The sequence below is a fragment of the Rhea pennata genome, chromosome 5 (assembly GCF_028389875.1).
Source record: "Rhea pennata isolate bPtePen1 chromosome 5, bPtePen1.pri, whole genome shotgun sequence".
NCBI classification, from domain to species: Eukaryota; Metazoa; Chordata; class Aves; order Rheiformes; family Rheidae; genus Rhea; species Rhea pennata.
Window position 1 is genome coordinate 43,930,129 of NC_084667.1, and position 26,112 is coordinate 43,956,240.

Here is a 26,112-nt window from a genome sequence, read left to right on the forward strand (position 1 = left end):
TAACAGAATTCTTCATTAGGGCATTTACTGACTTCTCGTGAGAGTGAGAAGTAAGATCTACAGTGCCTAAAAGCAAACACCTGGCCTTCCTGCCATGCTACTAAATCTCAGACATCGTCTCAGTGGATGCCAGTGCTTTCCGTTTTTAACCTTTGTTAAAAGAAACAGAGGATGTCTGCAGTTGAGCAAGGTGCAGATCTCACAAGGGTACACCAGGAACTCCCAAGCAAGGCCACAAGGCAATGGGCAAAACAGCAAAGCTAGAACAAGATGTCTATTGTACAGGATGGACAAGTCCACTCACATGCTCCGGGACATCCTTTCCTGCAGACATAATGGTGAGAGGCAAGTGGCATGGTGGTGTAAAATGTGAATTTATGTCTTCATGGCACTGTTCAACTGCTGCCTAGATCCCATATCCTTTGGGTTCATGCATGCGTGGGGTGCTCTCCTGTGTGTAGCTGTGTGAACTGTGTAGCTGACTGAGCTTGATTTCTAGTCAACATTCCTTACATGGTTATATACTACAGACAAAATCTTTATGTGTTAAATCCATGTACAAAGCCTTCTTCCGGAGGGTTGTGGAGGAGAAGCAGCACCACTGTGCTGGCACTGATAACTGTGTGTCTGCCACAAGGTCCTTAGCTGAAATAATTAACAAGCTCACAGTTTGGTCAGGCAAGAACCATTAACTAATGCTAAATAATGATAACCTTTTGCTGGTCATCATGACAAGCCATCAATAGAAAATGCATATTTACAGTACAGCTTTATGAAAAGAAAGACTGTCTCTTTTTTTTTCTGTCTTTCTCCTTTTGGAACTATTCCTGTGTTGGCACAAGGAAGTCCAAAGCTCTGAACATCAGAAGATCCACGCTTATTTATGCCACTGAGAAGGGTTTTATTTTGATTCATACTGCTCTACTTTAGATGCTTTTTGAGGTTAGAAAAGATAAATTTAATTCTTGGATGGTTTCTTCTTGCTATTGACCTGTGATTCTTTCCCCCATGCCTTGTCTGTAATGGTTTTCTTACAACAACCCTAAGGCCCTGTTTTAAGATAAGTCCATGCAGGGTGCAAGCTTGTGAGGATGGTGGAGAGTGGCAATCAAGAAAATACAGTCTAGGGGCCATGCAGGGGACTGTTGAGTCTTATGTCAGAGGCATCCTCATATGGCTGAGATGAACACCCTATTAAGAGGTAAGAGAGGTCCATGGAGAACCCTAGGAGATGGGAGTGTGGTATTGGTTCATGAGCATTAGAAGTAGTTTACTGCTTTGCCATCAGTGCATTCTGCCTAGTTAGGAGCCAGCATCCTCTGCCAAGCAGCTACCAGTTGCTTCTCCATTGAGATAAACCGGTGGGTACTATCTCCTGGGTGCAGCCTGCTCGATAGAGTCCCCTGCTCTCCACTTTCCAGCTCAGCTCCCTGAGAAGATGATACTTGTCCCTGGGCCATGCCAGGCGGGCAGGAATGGCTGTTGTCTTTGTGCTAGAGCCCCGTGTCTTGTTACAGCATGAAAGCGTTTCTTAGGTTACAAGAGGCATGCAGTGTCAAGTAATCATGCCTTGCAGGCTGCTGATTTGCAACTACATGTTTTGTCAGCCTAACTTATGCTCCAGGCAGTGAAATCCATTTTCTAGTCTTTTGCACCAGTGGATTTTGTTCTTTCCCCAGAGACAAGTGTATCAAGGAGGAAGCTGGGGAGGCTGGAGCCAAATGTCTGCATCTCAACAGTTTGCATGCAAGCCGAGCACTGCCCTCTTGCCAGGCCAGCATCTCTCAGTTCTGCTGCATCCCTCCATCCATGTGCCCCACCATGCCACCCCTGTGCTGAGAAGCCCAACTAGGAGCATCTGCTCAGCCACACTTTGCCCTTTCCTGCTGTGCTTGGGTAATCCTCAGCACCTGAAGTGATGCCACTCTGTCTTGTGTGTGAATGGCAAAGATACCCAAGGAGTCAGTCAGGTGTGACTCTTGGCAGGGTGCTGGAAGGCATTGGAGCATCACAGGGATAGACACAGTAGAATAACAGAAACAGGCTGCTCTGAACACAGCTCTAGAGCCATTTCCTTCATCCATCCCTATGCAAAACCCACTATACTCAATAAACTTTGATTATATGCATCTCCTCATGGTTACAGTGACAAATCCTTCACTAGAGACAAAACTAGCCGTTAAACCATGACAACAGTTTAAGCAGAAGCTCACCTAGTTATTGACACAGAAAAGGGTGATAAAAGCCTGCTGTAGAAAGCACTAGGCAAAAACACTTCCTTTCTAACCTTTCCTTTGGCTTCTGCCAGAGACACAATGATTTCCTCCCCCCGCATAGCCTTTCATTTAGGTTCAGAACAGAAGCCAGTAAGTGGAGAAGGAGCTTTATTTATTTATGGTATGCATTAACATTTATTCAGCTGGGTGCTGTGCATTGAGTAAGGTGGCAACATGATAGGTGCCAGCCATTCTCCCTGCTGCCCACAGAGCCAGGGCTCTCTCCTATGAGCAGCCACAGATTCTTCCAGAATATGGAACTGAGCAAATGAAACACTATTTTGTTAAGGGAGGGGGGGAAGGAAAGGATAAGTATCCTGCTCTCATGACAGCTGGAAAACTCCCCAAAGGATAGCTGGGGACAGTGCTTTCACCCTCTGTGCCTGTACACAGACAAGGCATCATCCATTTGCTCTCACATCTACTTGAATCTGAGGAGGATGCTAATTATATACTGCCCACAACTAAAACAGGTCAACAAAGATGTGTGTGCATCTATACACACATGAACGCACACCCCACACTAGTTTATATATAGCCAATACATTTTAGTTATCCAGCGATTAAAAAACGCAGGGCTGTTTTAGTGAATCCAGTGTCTAGTGTTTTTTGAATCCTGCTTAGTTTTGCTGAGTCATTTTTCATATTTTTACTTGGCTTATCAATGGATTAGGTAAGGATGAATATGTATCAAAGCCTTCCCTTATCTCTAGTTGACTTGAGTCAGTCCCTGCCGCTACAGACAGCAAAGAAGCATTTATCTCATTTGTAAAGTGTTTTTGAGACACGTGAGGCATTTTCAACAGACAGCTGAGCACCTAGAAAGTTTGTCCAACTCTGACCAAACTCAGGATATCTGAAGGCTTTAAGCCAGTTTCTCTGAAGATTTCCTTGGTGACTATGGACATCTCTTTGAACTCTTCCACTTTCACCACAATGAAAAAAAACATGGTATTATGCTAGATACCTGAAGATCAATTCCAACAGAGATCAAGGCAATTCCAAGTGAGACACCAGAGCAGCCACCTTCTCCACCCATAACCAGTTGCAAGGCTGCATCCTATGTGGACATATGTGGTCCAGTGGCTGGGACTTGTTCTCTGAGTTTCACACTATGTCCTTGCACTCCACAGAGCCAGATTCCCCACCTGTATAAACCTCTGTCATCCAGCTGTCTTTTTATTTACAGCCTGGAGTTGCTGCTCTGCTTCAGTCTGATCATAATCCTCTTATATGTCAGGGGGTTCGATTCTGTTGGGTCTCATCTAAATTGGCTTTAATACTACCATTAAGTCCCTATTCCTACTGAGGCCATCTTGGCCCTCAGATAACAGTCATATCACTGCAAGTTGCACTCTGTTGTGTAAGGCAAGCAATTATGGGGCAGGCTGCGTTAGCATTTGGATGGAGACTACCCAAGAGAGCCCAAGTACCTGAGCCCTCCTTCCTCCCATACCTGTTTTGTTTTGGAAAGGTATTATATTATAGAAAATATCCTTGGAAGAAGCCTAAACCCAAGGCCTCATTCACCTAGAATTCACGTTTAGACATTTGTGTGCATTGGATCCACAAATGATACAAGGGCATTAAGCAGCCAGCTTTAAATAGAGCGGATAGTTGTGTGGTGTGGATTTGGGAAGTATGGTGCTCATTTCTTTGGAGATACAGTGGTTTATACAGACTGAGGATCTAGCCTGATTAAAAAGGAAAAACATGGAAATACAAAAAGTCTTGTAAGCTCCAAATGTCCCTTAGCAGCATTGTAATCACATAATCATGGCCAGCTCAGCTTTGTGTGATTTGTTTCATTATAAAATAATTCCCCCCTGGAATTTTAGTTCTTGCCTACCCTCTGCCCCGAAATGTGCCAGCTCAGAGCAGAAATTAGTGTTGGGGAAAGGAGGATCCAAGTGAGAAGGAGACCCAAATATTTAAAGGATATCAACACATGCTGAGTGTCCTCTTCAAAAGGCATTCTGAATTAGCTGAGTGGGTTTCAGATTCTGCCAGGTGTAAACTCCAGGGGTGTGTGTGTGTGTGCAACACTGGGCTGGTCCAGCCAACTGCCAATGATTTATGCTGTAAATTAGTGAAGACCTCATATTGCCCTTCAGAGGTGGGAGGGAAAGAACTGATTTATAGCAGCCACAGGAGCAATGCTGATTTACTCTTTTTGAGGACTTGACTGACAGACTTAGAGCTCTCATTTAAGATCTTCTGGATTTAAATGGGAGAGGTCCAATTCCCAGTGAAATTTGCTTCAGGGGGGTGTGGCCATGAAAAAAAAAATCAGTGTTAATATTAACTTATTTGAGAAACTGTGTTTGTTTTTAAAGCACTTTGTCATCCTTTTCCTTTTGCTAGCTTTTGCAAGAAAGGCATTGCAGGGTGGTCACCGCTCTCTGTGACTAGGCATCAAGTCAGTATTGTGGTCACAAATCAGGTCATCCAACTCAAAGCATGGGACTGCCTCTCTCAATGTATGCTCACCTGAGCATGTGCTGTGTTTCAAATGCATTGTTTTCAACTCTCAGTTTAATTTTTACATGGCTCTGCTTGGCTTGCCTTGCAACCAAAATCCTGTCCTCCATCAGTGCTCTGGGAACTTTCAACATGCAGCAAAGCAAACAATGCCGCCAGAGGCAGGAGCTCATCTGGCAGCCCTACAAAAATGAAGTAGCACCCAAACGTTTCCATGCCTCAGCCTCTCACTTCTTTCTAGGCTTTACACATGTCATTTCACCTCTAGACAAGTGAACCTCCACTTGGCACCTGCCCATCCTGCAGAATTGCAGCACAAATAGCCCTGGCCAGTAACACCAGATTTCTCTTCTACCTTTATTCCCACATATCACTTCTTTGCAGCTAATCTAGGTTAACAATTACTTTGTTTAATGTTTTATGCACTAAAAGTACACCACCCGCCTGCCCTTCAGAACCCACTTCTCCCCAGGCAAAATAGCTCACTGGAGGGACACTGTTCCAGACCACTCTACAGTGACAAACCTCCTGGCAAAAACATTCAGCAGCCATAAACACTTTCTGGGGGCAAATGCAAGCACCATCACCTTGTAGCAGGAAAGGGAGATTTCTGAGAATATAAACTCTCCAATAAGGGGCTTTTACAGACTTTTTTGCCCCTAATGAAAGCCCAAACCAGGCAAATTGACAGCTCTTGAAAGATTTAGTGAAGAGATTTTTCTGCCAGAAAGGAAAGTTATGAAAGAAGAACCCAGATGACCTCTTTTCTAGTTTGCCTACCTGCACCAGGCATAGGAGAGTTATGAAATACCACTGTAGGCTCATAGTCTAAGCCAGGAAAAGTGCTCTGCTGGGAGGATTTGCAGGCTCAGGCACCTTAAAAGCTATTAGTGTTTCCCCAGAGGAAACCCCTATCCTTTTGTCTAAAGGCTGACTAAGAGAGATGGCTTCTCACCTGACTTTCTGCTTGTTTAGCCCATCCCTGCATGCCCCCCAGGCCAGGTCTTCACCTGGGACACATTAAGAGAGCTGCTAAGATCAGGATTAACTGTTATAGATACCTAAGCGTTTTCTACTGCTCCTCATCGAATGATTCATTGACTCTTCTGGAGCTGCAGTGGTTTAGACAAGCTGCAGATCAGGCTCTGTAAAAGCACCAATTGATCCTACAGATCCCCTCTACTTCCAAAGAGCCAAAGAGCATTGGAGTTTTCATGGTTCACTGAGTAGTTAAAGAGTATAATCATTAACCTGCTGAGGACAATCTTTCTTTTGTTAGGCCCTTTATCGAGTTATCTTGCTAACATAACAGGAGAGGATCTGGGTGATGGGGGAGAGAGAGGAAACAGTGCCCTACAGAGGCTTGTCCATTCTCACAAAATCATAGCTATGCCCATGGCCCGGCATCAGAGACAATAGCATAGAGGCAAGATATATTTTTGCTCCCCTGCCAGGCCATCCTGTTGTGTACCAAAGTCCAAGTTCACATGTCTTTGACTGAGTCATAGTGCCTAAAACTCCCTAATGGCTAGGTCCAGGTCTTCAGAGGTGTCTTTGCAATTGGAAATCCTAGATGTGCGGGAATTTTGCCTGAGTGGATCTGGGCTTTGTTACACAGTTGTAATGAGAGAAGAGTGTGAAAATCTACCTAATACTGGAGCAGATGAGTAGCTTGCCTACATCCTGCACACTACTATAGCCTGAAAGAAGCTTTAAAGATAAGTGAGAAGACATTGATATGTCCAGTAGGCACAGGCTGTGCCTTGAGTTTCCCATCAGCTAGTTCTCCTCTGGCAATCCTGACTTGGCAAACTCCACCAATAGCCTGGTATGTTTGTGGACACAACTTACCATACAGGTCCTTTGCGCTCAGCTTGGAGGCTCCATCTGCTTTGCCCATGCTGCCACTGTAAAAGAAAGAAGGTCCAAATAAACCATCAGTTCCTGGTTCTTTTTAACATCTGCCTTTACAGTGCAACTCATACACTAATGTGATAGCATGGTATGTGTCTATGGCTTTTTGGCTACTGAATAATGTGGGGGAATGCAGGTGCAGAGAAGGTTAGTTTTTGCATCTACCCACACAATTGTCCTGAGCTGCTAAAAAGCTGCTGTATTCCTACTTTGAAGCTTAGCTTCCCCCCCCCTTTTTTTTTAGAAGATGTAACCAGTTCTTGCTTTTCACTCAACAGCATAGCAACTTTTTTTTCATCTTTTGGCAACTCAGATCTAAAAACAGCATGGGCCTTTTGTCCGAGATGATGGATGTCTGCTCTGCTGATCATCACCCAACTCAAGTGTTTGGTTTAGAATAATGTTGAACTGCTTGGGTAAGCTTCAAAAGTGGGAAAGATGGCTGCAAAAAGGAAGGGGAGGAATTCACACATCTGCCTGAGATGACAAGTAATGGGTTGAAGCTGTAGACATGGCCAGATGTGGAAAAGCTCACCAGTAGGCAGGAGAGTGAGATCAGGGGCAGATCCCATGGGGAGAGTGAGGAGTCTCCCCTGCTGGTTTTTAGCAAGACTGGCCATCCATAAAATATGGTTAAGGTGTGTCAGCCTCATTTCCTATGACTCTTTTCTGCCAGCATCTTCTGACCTTTTTGTGGCATCCCCTGTTGTCAGCACAGAAATCTTGCAGCTCTCCATGGAGGGACCAGCTCTTCCCTCCTCATCAATCAGACATGGCAGGACTCTGAATTACCAGGCAAAGCCTTGGCTTGTCTGATGATGCTGGAAGCTCTTTCTGCAACCCTAGATGTTATCCACACCATGGGCCCAGGTCATCAAACCCAACAGAGGAAACAGGAGACAGGGAAGTCCATCTGGGCCCATCCTAACTAGAGTTACCTTCACTTTAGTATCCCCTGGAAGAATAGAGCTTCTGGAGGTGCTGTTTTAAGGACAGTGGCTCACAATGAGCAATAAACTTGGGCTGTTATTGGGAGTAACCTAGATAAATGGAGACCTCTCCATATAACACCTGAGTCCACCTAAACCTGAGGCAGTGTGAGAACCTATATTAAGGGTCCTTATTAATGAACCCATTTGAAACATACTCCTGGAAGGCAGATACTCAGATATTGAACATTTCAAAATGTGGAAGGACATAGCTGTGTGTAAGATACCTGAGTTGTGAGGTGTCAGGCCTCTAAGCATGGGTTACCTCTCCAGTAATGCTATCCCATCCTGTCCATGCTTAGCTTGTGTGTAGGAGTGTACAGCCAGGAAATAACGGTGTTTTCTCTGGCTCAGGCCTGGCAGAGGAAGATCAAAGTGGTATCTCTGGGTTTCAGGCCCTGTTGTCAGGTTGCACTCCATGGTACAGGGCATCAGTGAGTGGCAGTCAGCTCCATTCTGTTCTGTTGTGATGGTTCCCAGAGGGCAGGCAATGGTTTGTGGTACCCCATGCTCTCTGGAGACCAAGAACATGCAGGAGGGATGGAGAGAGTTGGTGGCTATAGCTCTGTTGGGAAGCTACCACAGCCAGCCATGGCTCTCCTCCAGGCTGCATGCAGCTTGTACAGGTGGTGTTACCAAACTCTGACATGCAAGACCATGGCTAGGCAGCAATGCTAGGTACAACTATAGCCTGAGAGATGCCAAAGCTGGGCAAAGCAAACACTGGGAACTTGGGGGGCAAGTGGGGACCCCGAGAGTTTCCTCGTAGATGGTGAGGAGGCATGGATGCGTCAACCCTGAGCTGGAGGGAGCCAGTGTTATCCTACCAGGGAGGTCCTTACTTTGCTGAGCCAGGGCTGCTACTGAGGGATCCTTTGAGACTCATGTCGCTTCACAGGATGGGCAGCTGGAAGGGAAGCAGAGGAGCCAGGGTTAGCAATCAAACAACAGCCTACATGCACTGCTGAGGGGTTTGTCTGCGGGTTATCCCCCACCTCTGCTGTGGGGTTCCACACAATGGCACAGACACACAGGAACATTCAGATGGGCATCACGGAGGTTTCTCACCACTCTCTGCCCTGTAGCTCAAACGCCTCTCACAGATGACCAAAGACCTGGCTTTGACCAGGGCTGAGCTGAGACAGGCACATCCCAGAATGCCTTTCCAAAACCTATTTTTACCTTTCCCCTCTTGCATGTCCCTTCCAGGCACACCCAGACTGTGATATTTCCATGCAGCCTTTTCTGTCAAAGCAGCCCTGCCTACAGTTTAGTCCAGCCTAATGTGGCCTTTGCCTTTCCGGCCATTAATGAGCATGTGGAAGACTGTGGCCCATGTGCTCACGCTGTTGTGTCTTGAAACATTTTTTCGTGCACATACTGCCATTATCTTCTGTTATGTGGACATTTAAGCTCTGTACCAGCCACTAAAGTATCCTTGACAATATTCCTTGTATAGAGAAAAGTGGTGTAACCGTGAATGCTGTTCCACTGGTAGCAGAAGAAAGGAGAAGAAATTCCTGCAAACAGCTGACTGCCTAGTGAGAGGCAGATGGCTTTGTTCACCAAGCTTTTCCTACTTTCTCTGACAAAAATTTTAAACCTTGAGAAGACGGAGGTAGATTCAGAAACTGCTCTGAGAGCAGAACTGAAAGGGGAAATAAAGGAAGAGAAAACAAAATATAATAAAAACTTAGGGGATATGTTGTACGGGAATCCAAGGTATTCACCACTGCTCTCGTGTGCAACTTGAAGGAAATTCAAGACATAGCCATCAAGTTTTTGTACTCAGTTTTGAAAAGCTCAGGAGCCACCTGCATGTGAGCTGGGTGCTCCACACCTCTTTTTACCTTTGCTTGGACAAAACCCCACTAATCTCATTAAAAGGTTGGCAGAATTCAAAGATACAGCTTTAAAGAACTTGTTGGCCTAAAGGGAGAAATTATTCTGTGTCTTCACTGGGATTTCTCGCAGTGGGACCTTTGAACATGGTTAGCGTGCACCACAGTGCTGCTACGAGAGTTGGCAGCTGGTAGAGCTGTCTTGCAAAGGTTTTTTTTTTAACTGAGCTTAGACCAAATTGGCCTATAATTCCTGGGGAATACTTTGGAGTCATCCTTGGCATCTGGGATTTCCCCGCTGGAGGCTGACTCTCTCTGCTGCACGGCTTGTTTTGTCGTGCCCTAGATTCCTTGTGTATCCATTTCTATTCCTGGGGCAGGAAACACTCTTGCAGTACTTTGTTCTGTGTATTTTGCGCTGAGGTTAAGGTGGATGCAAAGTTTTCTTGCTGAACCTAATCAGAGTGCACATGTTTCACAGAGGGATATATTCGGTGTGGATACAGCTGTCTAGATAAAACACACCATTTGTGTGTATGCTTCACAGCTGCACACTGCTAAAACCACGGCACAGCCATGTACACTCATGTGTAGACATAGACTCTGCACAGAGGGTCCCTGGCATGTTTTGGGCCCAGCCATATGCCTTTGAGCATGGTTTGTGTCCCAGTGATACTCCTCGCTGCTGATACTGGGTTAGAGATTACTTTGAAGTGCAGGAAGTGAATATTCTAGATAGGATGTTAAATTCTCCCATTCCTCTCTCACTTGGTAGATACTATAGTCCACATGTGTGTGTGTGCGCGCACACACACACACACACACACACATGTAGATATAAAATCATATACATGTTAGAATAGAAACTTGATGTTCTGCCAACTTTTCTGAGCGTAATAAAACCCATCCTAGTGCCCAAGCTTGTGAATTTTTCCTCTGTTAATAGCTGCCTGTTGGTTTCCTTTTACAGTCTTCAAACTGTTCCTATCTCCCAGATCTCTGGGTACATTAACACAAGATACCTAGAAAAGGGAACACGCTCTAATAAACCCAGCACCATTCTATTTACTTATACCATTTGATCACATCAGTCGTATGGCTGATGATCATAGTCAGGAACATTTCTGCTTATTAATATAATGTTTCTAGCTCCCTTCCATTTACTACCCCAGCTCTGTGCCTTTACGGACTGAAACCCAAGGTGCTGCAGCAGGTAAGTGAGCACTGAGCTTGCCCGGGCCCACAGAGCTCAGAGCTTGCTCCCGGGCCTCAGTTGTGAAATGACAGGAGGCACCAATGAGGGATGCAGCCCAGGAGAGGCTAACTTTTGTTTTTTTCCTTCACAAGCTCCATCAGAAGGAGAAATGATGGGAGTCTGTTTCTGCTTTTAGAAAAATCCACGTAGTCAAACCCTTTCCTGCTCCCAGGGGAGCAACCTTCCCTTGGCAGAAGTTCACTGCTAAGCTTCATGGGTGAAACAGGATCAGCCATACGATGAGCCAACTCTTTATCTCCTGCTTGTTAATAAGAAAGTACCCAAGGAATAAGCTGGGTTCCCTAGAAGAAGACATAATAAGCTGTCATGTACTGTGGCTAGCAGAAATGTCATTGGACTATGGAAGTAGTCAGAATTAGTCGCCACTAAACTGAACACACTGGTGGAAATGTGCAATAGGAAATATGCAAAACCCATAACCCAGGAAGCAGCATAAAATAAGCATGAAAGGCTTTGTACTGCTTGCAATCACATTTGTACTCTGGGGCTTCCAAAGTCTTTTTTCTGGCCAAGTAGAGGATGTGCACACTCTAGCAGCACTGACATTTTGGCAAGGGGGCTGGCTGTAGATTTGCCCTTTCTGATGTATCTGACTGAGTGATTCCTGGTGCATCTCAGTGTTTGTAACACAATAAACCCCAGTACCCCCCCCTTCACCCAGCACCCCTGGATGGTTGTCCTCACTGCCAGAGCACCTGCGTTTGAGAGAGGGCACTATGCTAGAAGCATTGCAAGTCCCTGGCAGGTCCTGTCTTACTGGCTTCCATTCTTTTTATTTATTCATGCTATTTTTATTATTTAGCCTTTGCCTGGTTCTTATGCTGCTTTAAGAACTTTATCTGTGTTCAAACTTCTGTTAGTTGAAATGAGGGTGTGGTGTGATACTGGCCAAGTTAAACCAGGACAGAGCCTGTGCAAACTTTTAATTCAGTTTAAATTGTCTGATATTATTTTAATCCTCAGTGGTAAAGGGGGGGGGGCAGACTAAATTGAGAGAAAACTCGATTTGAGTAAGATTAAGAACATATCAGATTTAACTATGCATGGAGCCCAAGGCATCACATGAGAGTCAAGAGGCAACCTTGGTAGAGCAGCTAGGGCTCCTGCACTCTGTGAGGTCTGATGTGCGTGTTGTCTTCTCTCTGCTGTCATTTCAGCAGTAGCTCCTGCTTCCCTGATTAGATGGTTCCTGATCCCTTTCTTATCTTCCTGCTGGGTGCCACTCTTTTATCTTCCTTACCCAAAGGGGTGAGCATACACTGGAAGGGAAGTGAGGGACAAATTTAGCAGTGCAATGCATGTCAGTAAAGGACTGACTTTTCTTAGGCTCATCAAACCCAGTTTCAAGATCATGCACCCATTCTCTCGGTGGTGCAGGGCTGTTTCTCAGCACAGTGTTTCATGAGATAAGGGCTTCAGCAGCTAAGCCAGACTCAGATTCTGCCTGCTATTTCATAGCCATCCATCCTGCATTTCTTTTCCCCCCCCCATTAATGCTGAGACAACAGTTTGAAGGGCAATTCTGCGGACTGAATACTGAATCACTGGTATCCTCCAAAATAAGGTTATTTTAAACCCAGATCTGTTTGTGTGTGTGTGTGTGTGTGTGTGTGTGTGCGCGTGTGTGTTTGTGTGTGTCTGCATGACTCCACAAGTGGCTATTTTTAACTAGATTCATACCCCAGGGCACTTTACAGGGTGCATGCAGAAATATTTGCACCAGCATGCCTGAGCGGGTGATGAAGAGCAGTGCAAGAGTGGGACTGAATAGTTGGGCAGAGTGAGGGCAATGTCTTGCACTCCTGGGGCTGCCTCCTGCGTCCTTGCAGCCAAGCCAGTACCCGGAGTAACTGCCTCTGCAGGCAGCAATGGCTGGCGGGGCAGGTCAGGGACTGGGGACAAGTGGCAGCACTATGCTTCTGCTGGGTGGGGGCCAGTACTCGCAGGCACCCTCCAGGAAGCTCCCCTGCCTGGCTCACCCCAGGCTGTGTCACGGGTGTAAGCCTGCTTAGCCATTTTGCAAGCCTCAGCCCAGCAGCTCTCCCGTGCTCTGCTTGCACCCATGCTGAAACAGAGGGCTAGCAGGGAGGCCAGCAGAAGGCAACACCAAAGGACAGCGAGGTGGGTGAAGCTGCATTGTACTTTAAAGCAAAGGAAATTTCGCTCCTTGACTTTCTGGACATTCTTATCCTTGAAGGCCAAAAACCGTGAAGGCACACACAGAGTCATCGTAGAAGCCTGTCATTGCTGCCTTAGCTACATTTCTTTACTCTTGTAGCAAATGAAAGAGGACCATATGTTGTTTTGACCTTTTCTGAATCCCTTTGAAAAGGAAGCTGCAATATTGCAAGGGTGGAAAAGACCCAATGGAGAGGAAAGAATAAGAATTCTCTCTTCTCCGTGGGCCAATCATTGTTCTTGCTCATATGTTATTTTTATTAGGAATACTTTTCACTTTCCTGCTATGGTCATAATTATTTCGAGTCTCACAGCACATACAAAATTATTGTGAAAACTTCTGGACTTTGGTGAAGACTGGCCAACTTGAAAATATTGTGAAATACTCGTGTATTTTAAGGCTATTATTATCATCATCCTCACTGTTAATAACAACAGCAGCATAGAGTTTTTCTGAGAGCTTTTCATCACAGGTCTAAGAATACCTTTAAGAATGAGGTCAGCTAGATCAGGCAGGAGAAAATTTGTTGATACCAGGCCGTTGGAATACATGATTATATCAGTAGAGAAATACTGAGAAAAACACAAAAGCTTTTGCTGGAACCACTGAAGATCAACAGTAGAAAAATATAGCAAAGCTTAAAGTTCCACTTAGACAATTGTGAGTAGAAAATTTGATTTTTTCATTCTGAAATCTTTTCTAATTTTAGATCTACTAAACCCCAGCGGGACTCTAATGTCAAATAGAAAGTTTGACCTCCTAGTCTTTTGATGTTTTTCAAGAACAAAATATTAGATCAATATTAAAGAATTGTTTGGGTGAGGTCTTTTTCATAAGCTTATTTTCAAGGAGAATTTTGAAATTTTCCATTTTAATGCCAAATTGAGATGAAGCTAAATCACAAAAGCTGTCACCCCCCCAAAGAAAAGAAAAAACCAAAAAACTGCTTTCTCTGCACAGTTCTGATTGCTATCATTTCACCCGTTTTATGCAAAAGAAAACTGTAATACAAAGAGGTGGAAAGTTCTTGTCAAAGACTGTATACATGTCAGCGTTAGGGGAAGGAACCTCAGTTTTAAATTTTATTCATTGCTCTGTCCAGTAGGACTCACTACCCCTAAGTACAAGACTGTGCAGATGTTTGTTTAAGAATCCTCTCTAAAACCTTTAAAGGTTACTACATAACTAGCAAGTTATGTAGGAGTAATACTATATTTTTCCTAGCATGGTCTAGAGCATTTCTAACAGATCCTATCTTTGTTTGCATTGGTCATCCTGCTGAAATCTATCTGGTGTGACTAGACTTCCAAAATGCCTGCAAGCTAGTACTGAAATGTGTTTTCCTGCCTACAGCCATGGTACTGATGCTGCTGGTTTAACCAATGTATCACAAAAAAGGGTCAAGTAAGATTTGATGTTGTTTGCCTAAAGAATTTCTTGACTGGTTTGGGTCACATGGAATTATGCCAAAATGCAATGTGGTCTTTTATGCCCCCAAAAGTCAGCAAAAGGAGGTAATTGGGAATGGCTTTGTTCTGCAACACATGCAAAGTGCTCAAGAACATAGAAAGTTTCTGCATCAAGTGCATTAGATTAAAGTGCTTGAGCACTGGCAAAATATATGTGATGGATACACTTCCCATGGGTCCTGCCTGGGGACAGGAGGGAGGCAGATCTGTACTGAGGGTGCTGTTGACTGTGTGTGTAGCAAGTGCCAACTGGATGAGTCAGACGGGATGCTAGATTAGCAAAAGCCTCGGCAAGTAACATAAAGCTTCAGTTAGAAACATTAGCTGTGGACCATATGATGTTATCTTTTAAACTTCCCAGGATAACAAAGCACCATCTGTTAGGGTTGCTGGATGTTTTCATAAGGGAATGTCATGCTGATGAAAGCTGTTTGATAGACTGTCATGCAAACCTATGCCTTCTTGTACACATAAGAGCTGAGGGGGTACAGGCACCGTGATATACATATATATCCTGCACTGCGTGGCTTTTACTCTTTCTATGCTCCAAACAGCCCCCTAGGAACCTGGGAGTATCCTACACATTCCCATGATCTGTCCTGCCTATCATTGTTATAGTATTGGAGGACCCAGCAGATAGAAAAGGCTCCATCCCCACAGCAATCCAAAAAGCTCTCTAGTGTTATTGGTGAAGCACTAAGGTTAGTGCTCACTCCTCCTCATGTGGCACCCAAGAGATCTAAATTCACACAACCTTTTTTAGTTCTCTAAAAATGTTTGTAAGAGCCACCCTGGAAACTTGCGGCAGATTTGAGAGTTTAACCTAGGTCTCCTGCGTCCTAGTCCAGCATCACAATTATGAAACCACTCTTCTAATTCAAACTTGCTCTGTAGACTCTCTTCCAGAAGCAAACATGCACAAAAAACTTTATTTAGGTTAGTCAGAAAGCAGCAAGGAAAACCCAAATCCAGAGCAAAGGGGCTGACAGCCAAAGAGGCAAATGAACCTATTGCTGTTGCCCTGTAAAGGCAAGCAAGCAAGGATGTTGTCCCATCTTAGGACTGAAATTTCCAAATCCTGTCTTCTGAATCAGGCCTTGCAAATCATGCATTCTATTTTAACCCGCTGCTGCAGATTCCTGCTGTGAAAAGGAGAAAAGAGCCACCTGATACTTCTTAAAGGGTCTAGTGGCCGTGGGGTCGCTCTTCTTATGCATACTCTTTGAGATGTCTTTACAGATGCCCAAGGTTATGGAAAATGCTGAATCTTGTGTTCTTTCCTTCTTCTCTCTCACCCTTTCAAGTTGTATCTACAGCGACAGAGCCACACAAGACCACAGGTCACTTTGGGAAGATGTTAGGTGAGCATGAATGAATGTGTAGTTTCAGGGTATGCATGGTACAGGGCACCCTCATGTAGCACATTAGTTAGTTAGAGTCACAGGTGGCAGCAGGTACAACCTGCTAGATACCTGCAAGAAACACTCCCTGCTCTGCACACTGGATTTTTTACATTGCAGAGATTCTCCAGAAGACAAACACCTGGATAAATATAACCCAGCCCAACAAGTTGGTGACACTGGCCACTGGCAGAAAGATGTTGTAGATTTAGCCAACGCTCAGATGAGATTAGTATGTTAACTAATGTATAACCAATTTATGTTAGAAAGCATAGGGAAGTAGGGAAGAACCAAGCATTCTTTAGCCTCCATGGAAGAAGCAGGGAGCAGCTCTTTTAGGCTGAGACACCTTGGAGCTACAGCTACCCCTCTGCAAGCTTTGATGGACCCAGATTGCCACTTTCTGTATAATGTCCCCCCTCTTTATGTGCTGTTCCCTTCTGTGCTGTGCATATGCCCAGCACTGAGGATTGCACCCATTTAGCCAGCACCTTGTTCACTAACCTCCTCAGAAACAGTAATTTGTGCTTAAAAAAGAGTGTTTGCTGAGAAATGTTTAGGTAAACTTCCCAGTGTTGAAAGGGGAACACCCACATGCTTGTCCGGCAGTTTGGCTTGGCATGAGTTGTCCTCTTGGGGATCACTCAGCCCTGCCAGATTGCATTAGAAATTTGGAGGAAGTGCATCTGCCGTCCTTAACATTGATCTACCAAGGGGCTTAGCAGGTGGAATGGAGGCTTAGGAGTTACTGCTTGGGTCTTGGAAACATAATGGAGCAGGAAAACTGGGAAATGCCAATATTTACAAATTCCTGATGTGAGATTCACTGACTATCTAGCAAGAACATGGAAGACTAACCCCCCACTCCCCGCCACACGTGCGCGTGCACACACATGCGCACACATGCATACAAACACACACACACACATACACACACACACGTATGTGGCTCTTTCCCTTCCATAGCTGATGAGTTAGGTCCAAATCAGAAGTCGAGGCAGCACTGGAGGCTCCAGGTACCCACAGAGGTTGGGACAGGAGAGCTCATTTACAAATGAGCTGAACCAAACTAGAAGTTTTTATATTGCTGCCAGAAGCTAAAACCTTCCTGAAAGAAACATAACCGAAAGCAAGTCTAGACAGTGCCTTGTTCTATAAATACCCAGAGAAAATGCACAAATAGCCACAGCCTCCAAGATCTTGGGAAAAATTTGGAAGTTGACGCCAGTGCCCTTCTGAAAGGCACATATATAGAGTCTCCATGCTGAGTCACAGCATTTGAGTTTACACTTTGCCTCTCTGTTAGAGGAACCCTGCAGAAGCCAGGTAGGGGAAAAACATAGAGCAGATTTGAGCTTGTTATGTGTCTGCTGAGCCTGCTTCTTGCCAGGGGTACCAAGCTGAGCATTAGCTACGCTTGGGCTATGGTTTGGGAAGCTTCAGAATTGGACCCAGAACTAGTGTGTTAAGTATTAATAGATGCTTTTGGAAACATGGAAGGAGATGGATAAGTGTAGGCTCTATAAAAGCTCATTACAATGGTTTGAACTGAAAGACCCCAGTTCAAAACTACTCAGATAGGAGAAAGTGAAATATGAATCAGCTGTGTTTCCTAGGGAAAAAAAATAAACCAACCAACCAAACAAAAAAACCCACCCCATGACATTCATCAGGCTTCCTGGGAAAGGAAGAGTGGTGTGGGCAATTGTGTAGCTTTTTCCTCTGGCCTGTTTCTGTTTTGTGTCACACCTTCTGTCACTAAAACCTGTCACTTCGTCACCACCCAGCTCCTGGCAAACAGGAGCCAAAGAGAGAAAAGAGCCATTGTAGTGGGCCTAGTTCTGGCCATGGATTTGTCTGGGCAGGAAGACTATAGGGTCCAAATCATCATCTGTGTGTGCTGGTGGTACTCATGGGGGTGACCTGTCTGGCACCCAGAAAGCTTCCTGGAGAAATGCAGTGACAGCTGTAATGCTGAAATATTTCTCTCTCCCTTCCCTGCTTCCTCATTCAAAATCCCATTAAAAATAACCTCCTTTCCTTAGCCTGGTACTACACTTCAGGAGGTTGATCACTGACAGGGAGGAGGTTATAGTTGTGATTTTTTAGAGGAGGAGAAGGACTGGACATTTTGCCCTCGGAGATGAAAAGATCCTTTTTATTTTCTGGGTGTACAAATCAGGACACAGACGTCAAGCCAGTAAAAATAGGGAATGACTCTGCATGTGTTTGTCATATCCCAGAGCAGGCTGGATAGCAAGGAAACGGTCCCACAGCACAACCCTGTTCTGCTGCAGCCCAGCCTGAAGGAGGGCATTGAATGTGAGCCTCTGTGTCCAGGCAAAACACCAAGACTGTGTGCTCTACTGGCAGCATGTTCGTGTCTCCTGGCTGCAAGTACCAGCTCCCAAGGCAATGTATGCCTTGTTAAACAGTGAGCACATCTCTTTGCTAGTTTGCCTTTTCCAGGCTAGAATGCATTTGTTGAACAGCCGGAAGACTCTGCAAATGCTGGCACTAATGTGGCAGAGCAGGCTAGAGGCTGGTCAAAGGAGAAGTTGGGAGGGTCCCTGTTGTGTCACTGCTGCTTGACACAGCAGTGTTAAGGTTCTGTGAGAGGGCATAGAGAAAAGCTGTTTTCCTCAGGGCTCTTACCTCCATGCTAGAAAGGTAGTGCTGTATTAACACAATGCACTAGTATCAGTTGGTGCCCCAAATTATGCTGCTATAAAAGATAGTTTCAGAATAAAAGTCCCATTTGGCTCCTTTCAGAACCGTTAAAGCTACCCATCCAGCTACCAGTTGCCATGTCTGCACTGATAGCACACTAACACCTGGGTAGTCCTTGTTAATCCCTGATGGAGAGCAGTGTTTTTTTTGCCAGTTGTTGCCATACAGACTGGTAAACCTTTACAGTGTTGATAGTTTTAAGCTATTACATTTGAGTCCATTCATCATTTGTTAAACTATTGCTTTATTGTTTAAATGTATAAGTACACTGTGACCCCCTCCATATTAACACCATCCAGTATGTTAGCCTCAGCTCTGCTAGTTTGTTACTGCTTTCACAGATGACCTGTAAAGCTTGTCTACCAGATAAATTTAACAGACAAATTCATTTTCCACATTACTTCTAAGCAAGGACCTTAGCCCCAGGAGGACCGTAATACTTATGAGCATCACTTGTCTGGCTTGTGCCAATCTGGACAAGGCTGAAATGCTTCAAGGAAAGATGGCTTGGTGGTAGGGCTGGTCCCTGACCAACGCTCAGGAGAGAGAGAATGCATTTTGCTTGTAAATGGACTCCTCCATGTTGACTCACTGTTGTGAGTAAGATGGAGTTGAGACTGATGGGACATTTCTACCACCTCCTCCTAAAGGAAGGGTATTTTTGATTACTCCCTGAAATGCTGATTCACATGCCTGGTAGAAATTCAGGTGTGTAGCAGGACAGTCACTATGTCAAGAGCTTTTCCTTCACCAGGGAACAATGTGTGACTACGCGAGAGCCACTTTTGGGGCCATATGTAGCCTCAGTTTGTCTCCAGTATGGTCCTCTTGAAGTCTTTGAGTTTGCAGTGGGATATAGAATGTGATGGGTAAATCTGAATTAAGGAATACTTATTTCACTGTGTTGGGAGGTCATTTCATGATCATCTTTTCACAAAGAAAGGGATAGGACCACACACTCTCTCCCTCTGCCTATACAAGTGAATAGGGCTATTCCATGCCGCTCCCTGCTTCCCTTCCACATGTCTGCCTAAAGCAGCTCGGGCTTGGAGAATCTAATGCATCAATAAATTTCATTTCCTGCTGTAATACTCTCCTTGGGATTTTTTCTGGGAGGGTGGGGGAGAAGATACTGGGGGAGGAGATTCATCTCTGGAAAATCACGTTTGATATCTAAGGCTTTTTCCAACCTTCTTAAGCTAATCACAACAATATTTGTTGCCATCTCTTCCCACACCATTTCGTGCTTCCTACTCATATCCTGTCTGTGTATTTTTGGCCAGTCGCTAACAATTCATTTGAGCTAAAACTTGGCACATGGGAGCTCTACTATGAGTGTCACTGCAAGAAAACAAGCAAATATTAATTTAACCAGCTCAGTGACATGGTGGCAACTATGGTCCCATAGAGAGTGCAGGCTTTGGGGTCAACCCTTGGCTGACAGTGCATAGCGGTGTTTTCTACAGAGTGTATTCAGCCCCTTGAAGTGCACCTGGGGCTCTGACCAGTGCTCACTCAGCTGCCTTGTGTGAAGGGTGGTTGGGCTGTCAATAAGGGGGCAGGATATGGTTATATTCCTGCAGCCAGCCTGGTCATGCACTTAGTAGTATTTCTTGCCAGGTATTTTTGCTTGTGGTGCTGCTGCTGAAGGGGTGCAGACAACAGCCAATTTTCACAAGCACTATGAACATAGAGGATGAGAAGGGTTTTTTGCTAAGGTGGGAATTGGGTTTCCTTAATTCTGTGGTCCCAGATTTCAGTTTGCTTGGTGGAAACCAAAATAGGAGAACAGGCACAGTCCACGTCACAGAAATAAATACCAGTGTTAGCAGACCGTGATTCACAGCTGGGGAGACTTTGCAGACTTATCGCTGAACTACTGTCTCAAGTTATTGCACTCGCTGAGGATACAGCCAGGATCAACAATTTTATATTATCCTTCTGGCTCAGAGAAGTGGATTCGGCTTCTGGGGTGGGAATAAACAACAAATGTCCATGTTGCAATACTTGGGATTTTTTGTACAATGTATGTACTATTGTACAATATTGGGATTTTTCTTTTTAGTAGTATTCTAGCCTTTTTCTTTCTATTGTTGGTATTCTCAAATACATGTCTTGGGAGATAAAATTCTACATGAAAAAAAAAAAGGATTTATCCTTTCCCAGTCATTTCTGAAAGGCATAAACAGGATTTCATCAAAATACTCTTTGATTTTCAGTCATTAACTTGTTTTATCTGCAAAATGCTGAGATTTTTGATTCCCACAGACAGTCCCTATAGGAAATGAAAAATCAATTCCTGATGCAAAGCATATTCTACTGGAAAATATTTGATCAAACCTTTATGTCCAGCTCTGAGGATAGCCACTTTTATGTGGTAAGCTTGCAAAGGAAGAAATGAGGGCAGAGTGTGGGTTAAAATTATTAAGATGAGGGTGTTACTTTTCAAACTACTTATGTAAAAGGGTCCTTGCTGCAGGGTGGCAGAGCCCTATTATTCATCACTGGTGTTGCTCTGTTTCTTCTGTCACCACCTCCCACCTTAAGAAACCTGCTTCTCAAAGGTGAGGCCATAGCCCTTTGTTAGGAATGACTATGTCAAGACAGTCAGGCTGTGGGTAAGTCCTCTCTCTACAGAGCTGGTTTCGGGCTCCCTGATGATGGGACTGGGATTTTTAGGGTCCTGAATCCCCTTTATGTTTTTGACAAGTCTCTGCACAGGTTGCCCTTTGCTGTTACAGTGTGTCATATCCACGCTCTGTCTCCTGAATCAAAAGACAAGATGCACTGTCATGGAAGAGAGCCAAGTGCTATTCTCAAAACCTCCACGCAAGAAAACAGGAAACTTGGTCCTTCCTCAAGGCACAAACTGCACACTGGAAACTTGATTTCAGCTAACCAATCCAACACGGATCTCCTGTGTGTCCTCCAGCAAGTCCTTTAGACTCTGTAGGGCTCTGCTCCCATCAGTAAGATGGCATAACAAAACTTCATAACCTCACAGAGAGAAATACACTAAAAAGTGCAAGGGAATCGGCTACCATGGCTTGGGGGAGAGTTGCAATGCAAGTGCCAAAGCTAGGAAGAGAGGCTGAATGTCAGAGAAGAGTTGCAGTCAGTGCCTGGCATTCCTGCAGAGGGTGGGCACAATTGCAGTGGATCCAAATGGGTTCATTCATTGTCCACTTCTCTTTAACCTCTTTTAAGCTACCTGTCATGCTGTAGCATTTGGAGCCTTCTGTTGGTGAAGTCTGCTAGAGATATTTCTCGCATTAATCCCTGTGGATGCCGCTAGATATAGTAATCTTGCGTTAGCTGTTCCTCTCTTTCCCCTTTTAGACTCCTGCTTGATTTTCACTCTGAAACCTGGGCTGAAGACAAGCAAATGGTCCTTTTCCTCTCTTAGCAACTTGTTTAGCAAATTTAGCAATTTTGTTTGCAGGAGCAACTTCAGCACTTCCCACCATCCCTGCTGTCCTGGGCCACCACCTCACCCCTAGCCACTGTGTGCAGGAGCACTGTGATCCAAAGCAGGAACAGATGGGGCTCAAAGTCCGTTCCTACCCGCCAACATCCCCCCTTCCCAGCTTATTTTTCAGCCAGATCAGTCCCAGCATCTGATTCACAGCCCAGCTGCACAAACTAGTGCGTTGGCACAACCAAGGAGTGTTACCAGAGCAGGAGTGGTTGGAAATACCTCAGGATAGCATTGCTGCCAAATGTGGAGCGTCCCCCTGCATGCATGCAGGTGAACCCTGGGCCTCCACAAAGCCTGTGGTCTAGGTTCAAGGACTGATTTCCACCGCTTCAGCTTTCAGTAAAGCTAGGAAGCTGCTGTGGAGAAGGCCATTAGGAGGAGGTGCTCCGTGCAGGAATAGCCAGTTACACAGTAACCAGAACAGTCCCTTGCGAGAGCTTTCTAGAAAAAATGTGTTTCCTTTGCCCTTTGTTTCATTTAGAATAGAAGGATGTGTGAGGTTGGGTTTATCGAAAGAATTTAAGAGGTAGTTTCTAATCTTATGTTGCAGAAGTGTTTTAACAATCTAACCACAAATAAATAAATAAATAAATAAATGAAATCTCTTGCAAGGGCAAGGAGGGAAAAGCACAATTGGTCCCCACAGCAGAGCTCTGTGATGACAATCTGCAACTGCACTCAGTTAGCTGGGCCAGGAATGATTACAGGGCTTGGAAGGAGATAGAAGAGTTGTTTGCAACGCCTGAGGAGATGAGGTTTCACTAACCACTCCTAGATGCCCACACAGGGACTTGGAGAAGGGTTTCTGGTCCCGAATAGCTAAGTCTCTTCAAGCAGACATGAAAGAGCCCTTTCTGCCATGGGAACCTCAGTACTGTGGAGCAGATTGCCCCCAAAGGCTGTACAGTCTCCATTTTTGGATATTTTCAAGACCTGACTGGATAAGCCCTGAGCAACCTGGCCTGATTTCAGAGCTCACCCTGCTTTGTGCAGCAAGTCGGACTAGGAACCTCCTAAGATCCCTTCTCACCTGAATTAGCCTATGATCCTCAAAGGGGAGAGGAGGAAGGAGCAAGAAAACTCTTTTAAGCCAGGGTGGACAACCAGTCTTTGCAAGTGTTGGTATTGTTGGAGGATGGCACACAGTCATGCTAACACAAGCAACCTGGCTGCTCCTACAGCCAAAAAAGGTGTTAGTAATGACATTTACCACAGCCTGTAGTTAAAAACAGAGTACAATCCTCCCCACTGGATCAACTCTCTTTAGGGCATGTTGGTATGCTGATCCCTACATGATCTGCAGGTTACTGGGTCATCTCCAGAGCAAGGAAGGGTTAGCAGAGGCAAGTTTGTGTCTAAACTCACACATTTAAGGACCTGGCACATTCTTGAAGGTCTTTTGGAGGAAGGGGGCAGGTAGCCCCACCAACACAGGAATACACGAGATTTTGAGAGGGACAGGGAGCATGAGAGTAAAAGGTACAGCAGTCAACTGAATGGAGAAACTGGTGCCCTCTATCCTCCACCTCAGCAAACACCTGCTCTCCTGACAGCAGGGATGCAACCCTGCTAGCCAGTCCTCCCATACAGTTCTTCCTCAGCCAAAGATGAATATATATACAGATATGTAATTTTGGCTCTTTCAGTAATATCCCTTTCTGGCCTGAATTTGGTCAGGAAGCTGCCTTCCTGCCCACAGCTGTCTGAAAGACAGGACGTTGTCAACATTTCGTCAAGATGCTCTTTCAGCATAAACAGCCCTGATGCTTCTTTGCTACTGGGACTCACTTGGGCTACGACAATTTTCTATTCCTAGGGTTCCCCAGTCCTCCATCATTCCTGGAGGACTAATGAATGGCAAAAGATTTGTGTGGGTCTACTACTAAACCAGGTATTATAAGCTAACAAGATCTTCTTTTAGCTTGGGTTGTCAGGAGCAAGATGCAGGGACAAGAGGATCTGAATGAAGTTGAAGTTGTCCCTACAGCCCTGGAGTGGGGAGTGGCCTCAGTGTGCAGCATCTTGGCTGCTATATACACTCATCTGGCCAAGGACAGGTCATATTGGAGTCAGAGTCACACACTGCACTCTAGGGAAATACCAGTGGTCTTGGAGTGAAAATCAAATCAAGGGACTGCTGAGGGTGGGGATAGCTTAGATTTCACCTGTGGTCTTTCCCTGTGCTTTTGATCATTCTTCTAACCTTAGACAGTTCTTCTAACCTTTGGCTGTTTTTATGCAAGGTCTTAGTGGAAGAGACAGAGAGTAGGATTGTCTTTGGCCTTGTGCCAAATGCAGAGCAGATGTTCTGGGGACCTATCTGGTCCAGCTCACATGTGACTGTGGAAGATGGGCTTTGGCTGTTCAGCTCATTTCATGCAGCCTCCCTCTCAGTCCTCACTTCCTAGACTGTAAATTAAACATTCATGACATTTCTTTCCACTGAGCAGCCACTGGTGCTGGAGCTTGTCCACTCCCTTGTAGCCTCCCTTTCAGCACGGAGGAGGCAGAGACAGCTGCCTGGACATGCAGTAGTTGCCACCTCTCCCATCACTTATGCTCAGTTCCTACTCAGATGGCAGGCTAAGAACATAAGCCCAGCTGTACCACATCAGACCACAGATCTGTCCACTTGGCATCCTGTCTCAAAGAAGGACTGAAAGTGGATGCGCAGGGGAGAGGGCAAGAGAGCAGAGACCAGCAACAGAGACCTTATTTTCAAACAGTCTCTCTACCTCTTTTAAGGATTTAAGAACTGTTAGTAGGCTTTTTCATCCCTGAATTTATCTGACCACGCTTTGTCCAACCCATGTACATTTTTGACATCCTCAACATCCTGTGGCAAGACACTATGCAGCTTGACTCTGCATGGTGTGTACAACCATCATTTGTCTGCTTTGCACTTGCCAGCTGACACTTTCATGGGATGCCCCCCAGCTCTGCTATCAGTAAACTACTGTTCCCTTATTTACTGTCTCTGTGACACCGGCAGCATTACAGAGCTTGAGGACAACAGCACATCAGCAGTCTCTCTCTTCCAAGTGATGAGTATTGGAAGTTTCCTAACATAAGTCATATATAAAGTGGTCCTTTCAACTTTATTTTTAAAATCTGAGCAGATGCAGCAGTGCAGTGGAAAAAGGGTGCTTTCATATGTGAGAGGATTGCTCAGTCAGCTAACTGCCGGACCACACCTAGGGTGTTACCTGCTCTTACAGGCAAAGACTGGCAATGAGCACAGCCCTGGTACATTTACTCTCAATTTATCCTGTTGAACCTGCTCCTGCCCAGTTTAGTGCTGCAGCTCGTCTGGCTGAGCTGCAGCTTTCTGGCAATTTTTATTTTCTTTTTTCAGCTGGTGAAACTTTCTTTTCTTTCAAGAAGTAGCGACTAACAGTAGCAACAAACTTGGCAATCCTTCAGGTCTACAATTAACCCTGAGAGCCTTTCATGCCCCCTTTACTCTACCCTTGCCCCTTCTATTGCAAAAATTAAAAAAAAAAAAATCCCCCAGATGATTTACATCCAACCAGCACTGGCTTTGTCTGAATCCTGCCTGCTTGGAGTGAGCATGTGCAAGGATGTTGGACTGGACTCTCCCTTTACCAGCCAGAGTTCACTATTATTGTAATACTGCAAGATCATCTGGAAAATGCTGATTTACATCAGCTGAGAATCAACCCTTCAGTGGAGCAAACTGCAGTTTCCATAGCTCAAATGTACTTTCCTTCTCCTGCAATTTGGAAGGATTTGTGTTCTTGAGTGTCATAAAAATAAGGGTGAATCAACAGTGCACTTGCCTGTGTGCTCATCCCCCTGGAGATTAGCTAGGGATGCTCACATGCAGGTGTCTGGTGGTACAAGACTCCTTCTCCTGTCAGCCTGAGGGGCATGACTGTTCTGTGGATCTGAGCACTAATCAAGTCTGCTGAAGTCCATCTAACTCTAGCCAGAGGCTGGTCTCTCCGTGCTGCATTGGATGCAGTCCAGGACACCCTGTCCATCAGAGGAGTTCTGACTAGTGTCAGAAACTAAGAGCTGGCTTCTCAGCAGGGGACAACTGGCAAAACTCCATTGTG

General features: G+C 45.1%; 1 protein-coding gene across 3 annotated transcripts in view; it reads right to left on the reverse strand.

Annotated features, from left to right (window-relative positions):
- EPS8L2 (EPS8 signaling adaptor L2) overlaps window positions 1-26,112 on the reverse strand; it is a 79,108-nt gene that overhangs the window by 46,399 nt on the left and 6,597 nt on the right. For all 3 annotated transcript variants that reach the window (XM_062577651.1, XM_062577650.1, XM_062577649.1), the window contains exons 2-3: window positions 8,503-8,567; window positions 6,609-6,664 (exon numbers count right to left, since the gene is read on the reverse strand). In XM_062577651.1, the coding sequence (XP_062433635.1) occupies window positions 6,609-6,664; window positions 8,503-8,546 (100 nt within the window). In that variant the 5' untranslated portion in view covers window positions 8,547-8,567. The remainder of the gene's footprint in view (window positions 1-6,608; window positions 6,665-8,502; window positions 8,568-26,112) is intronic.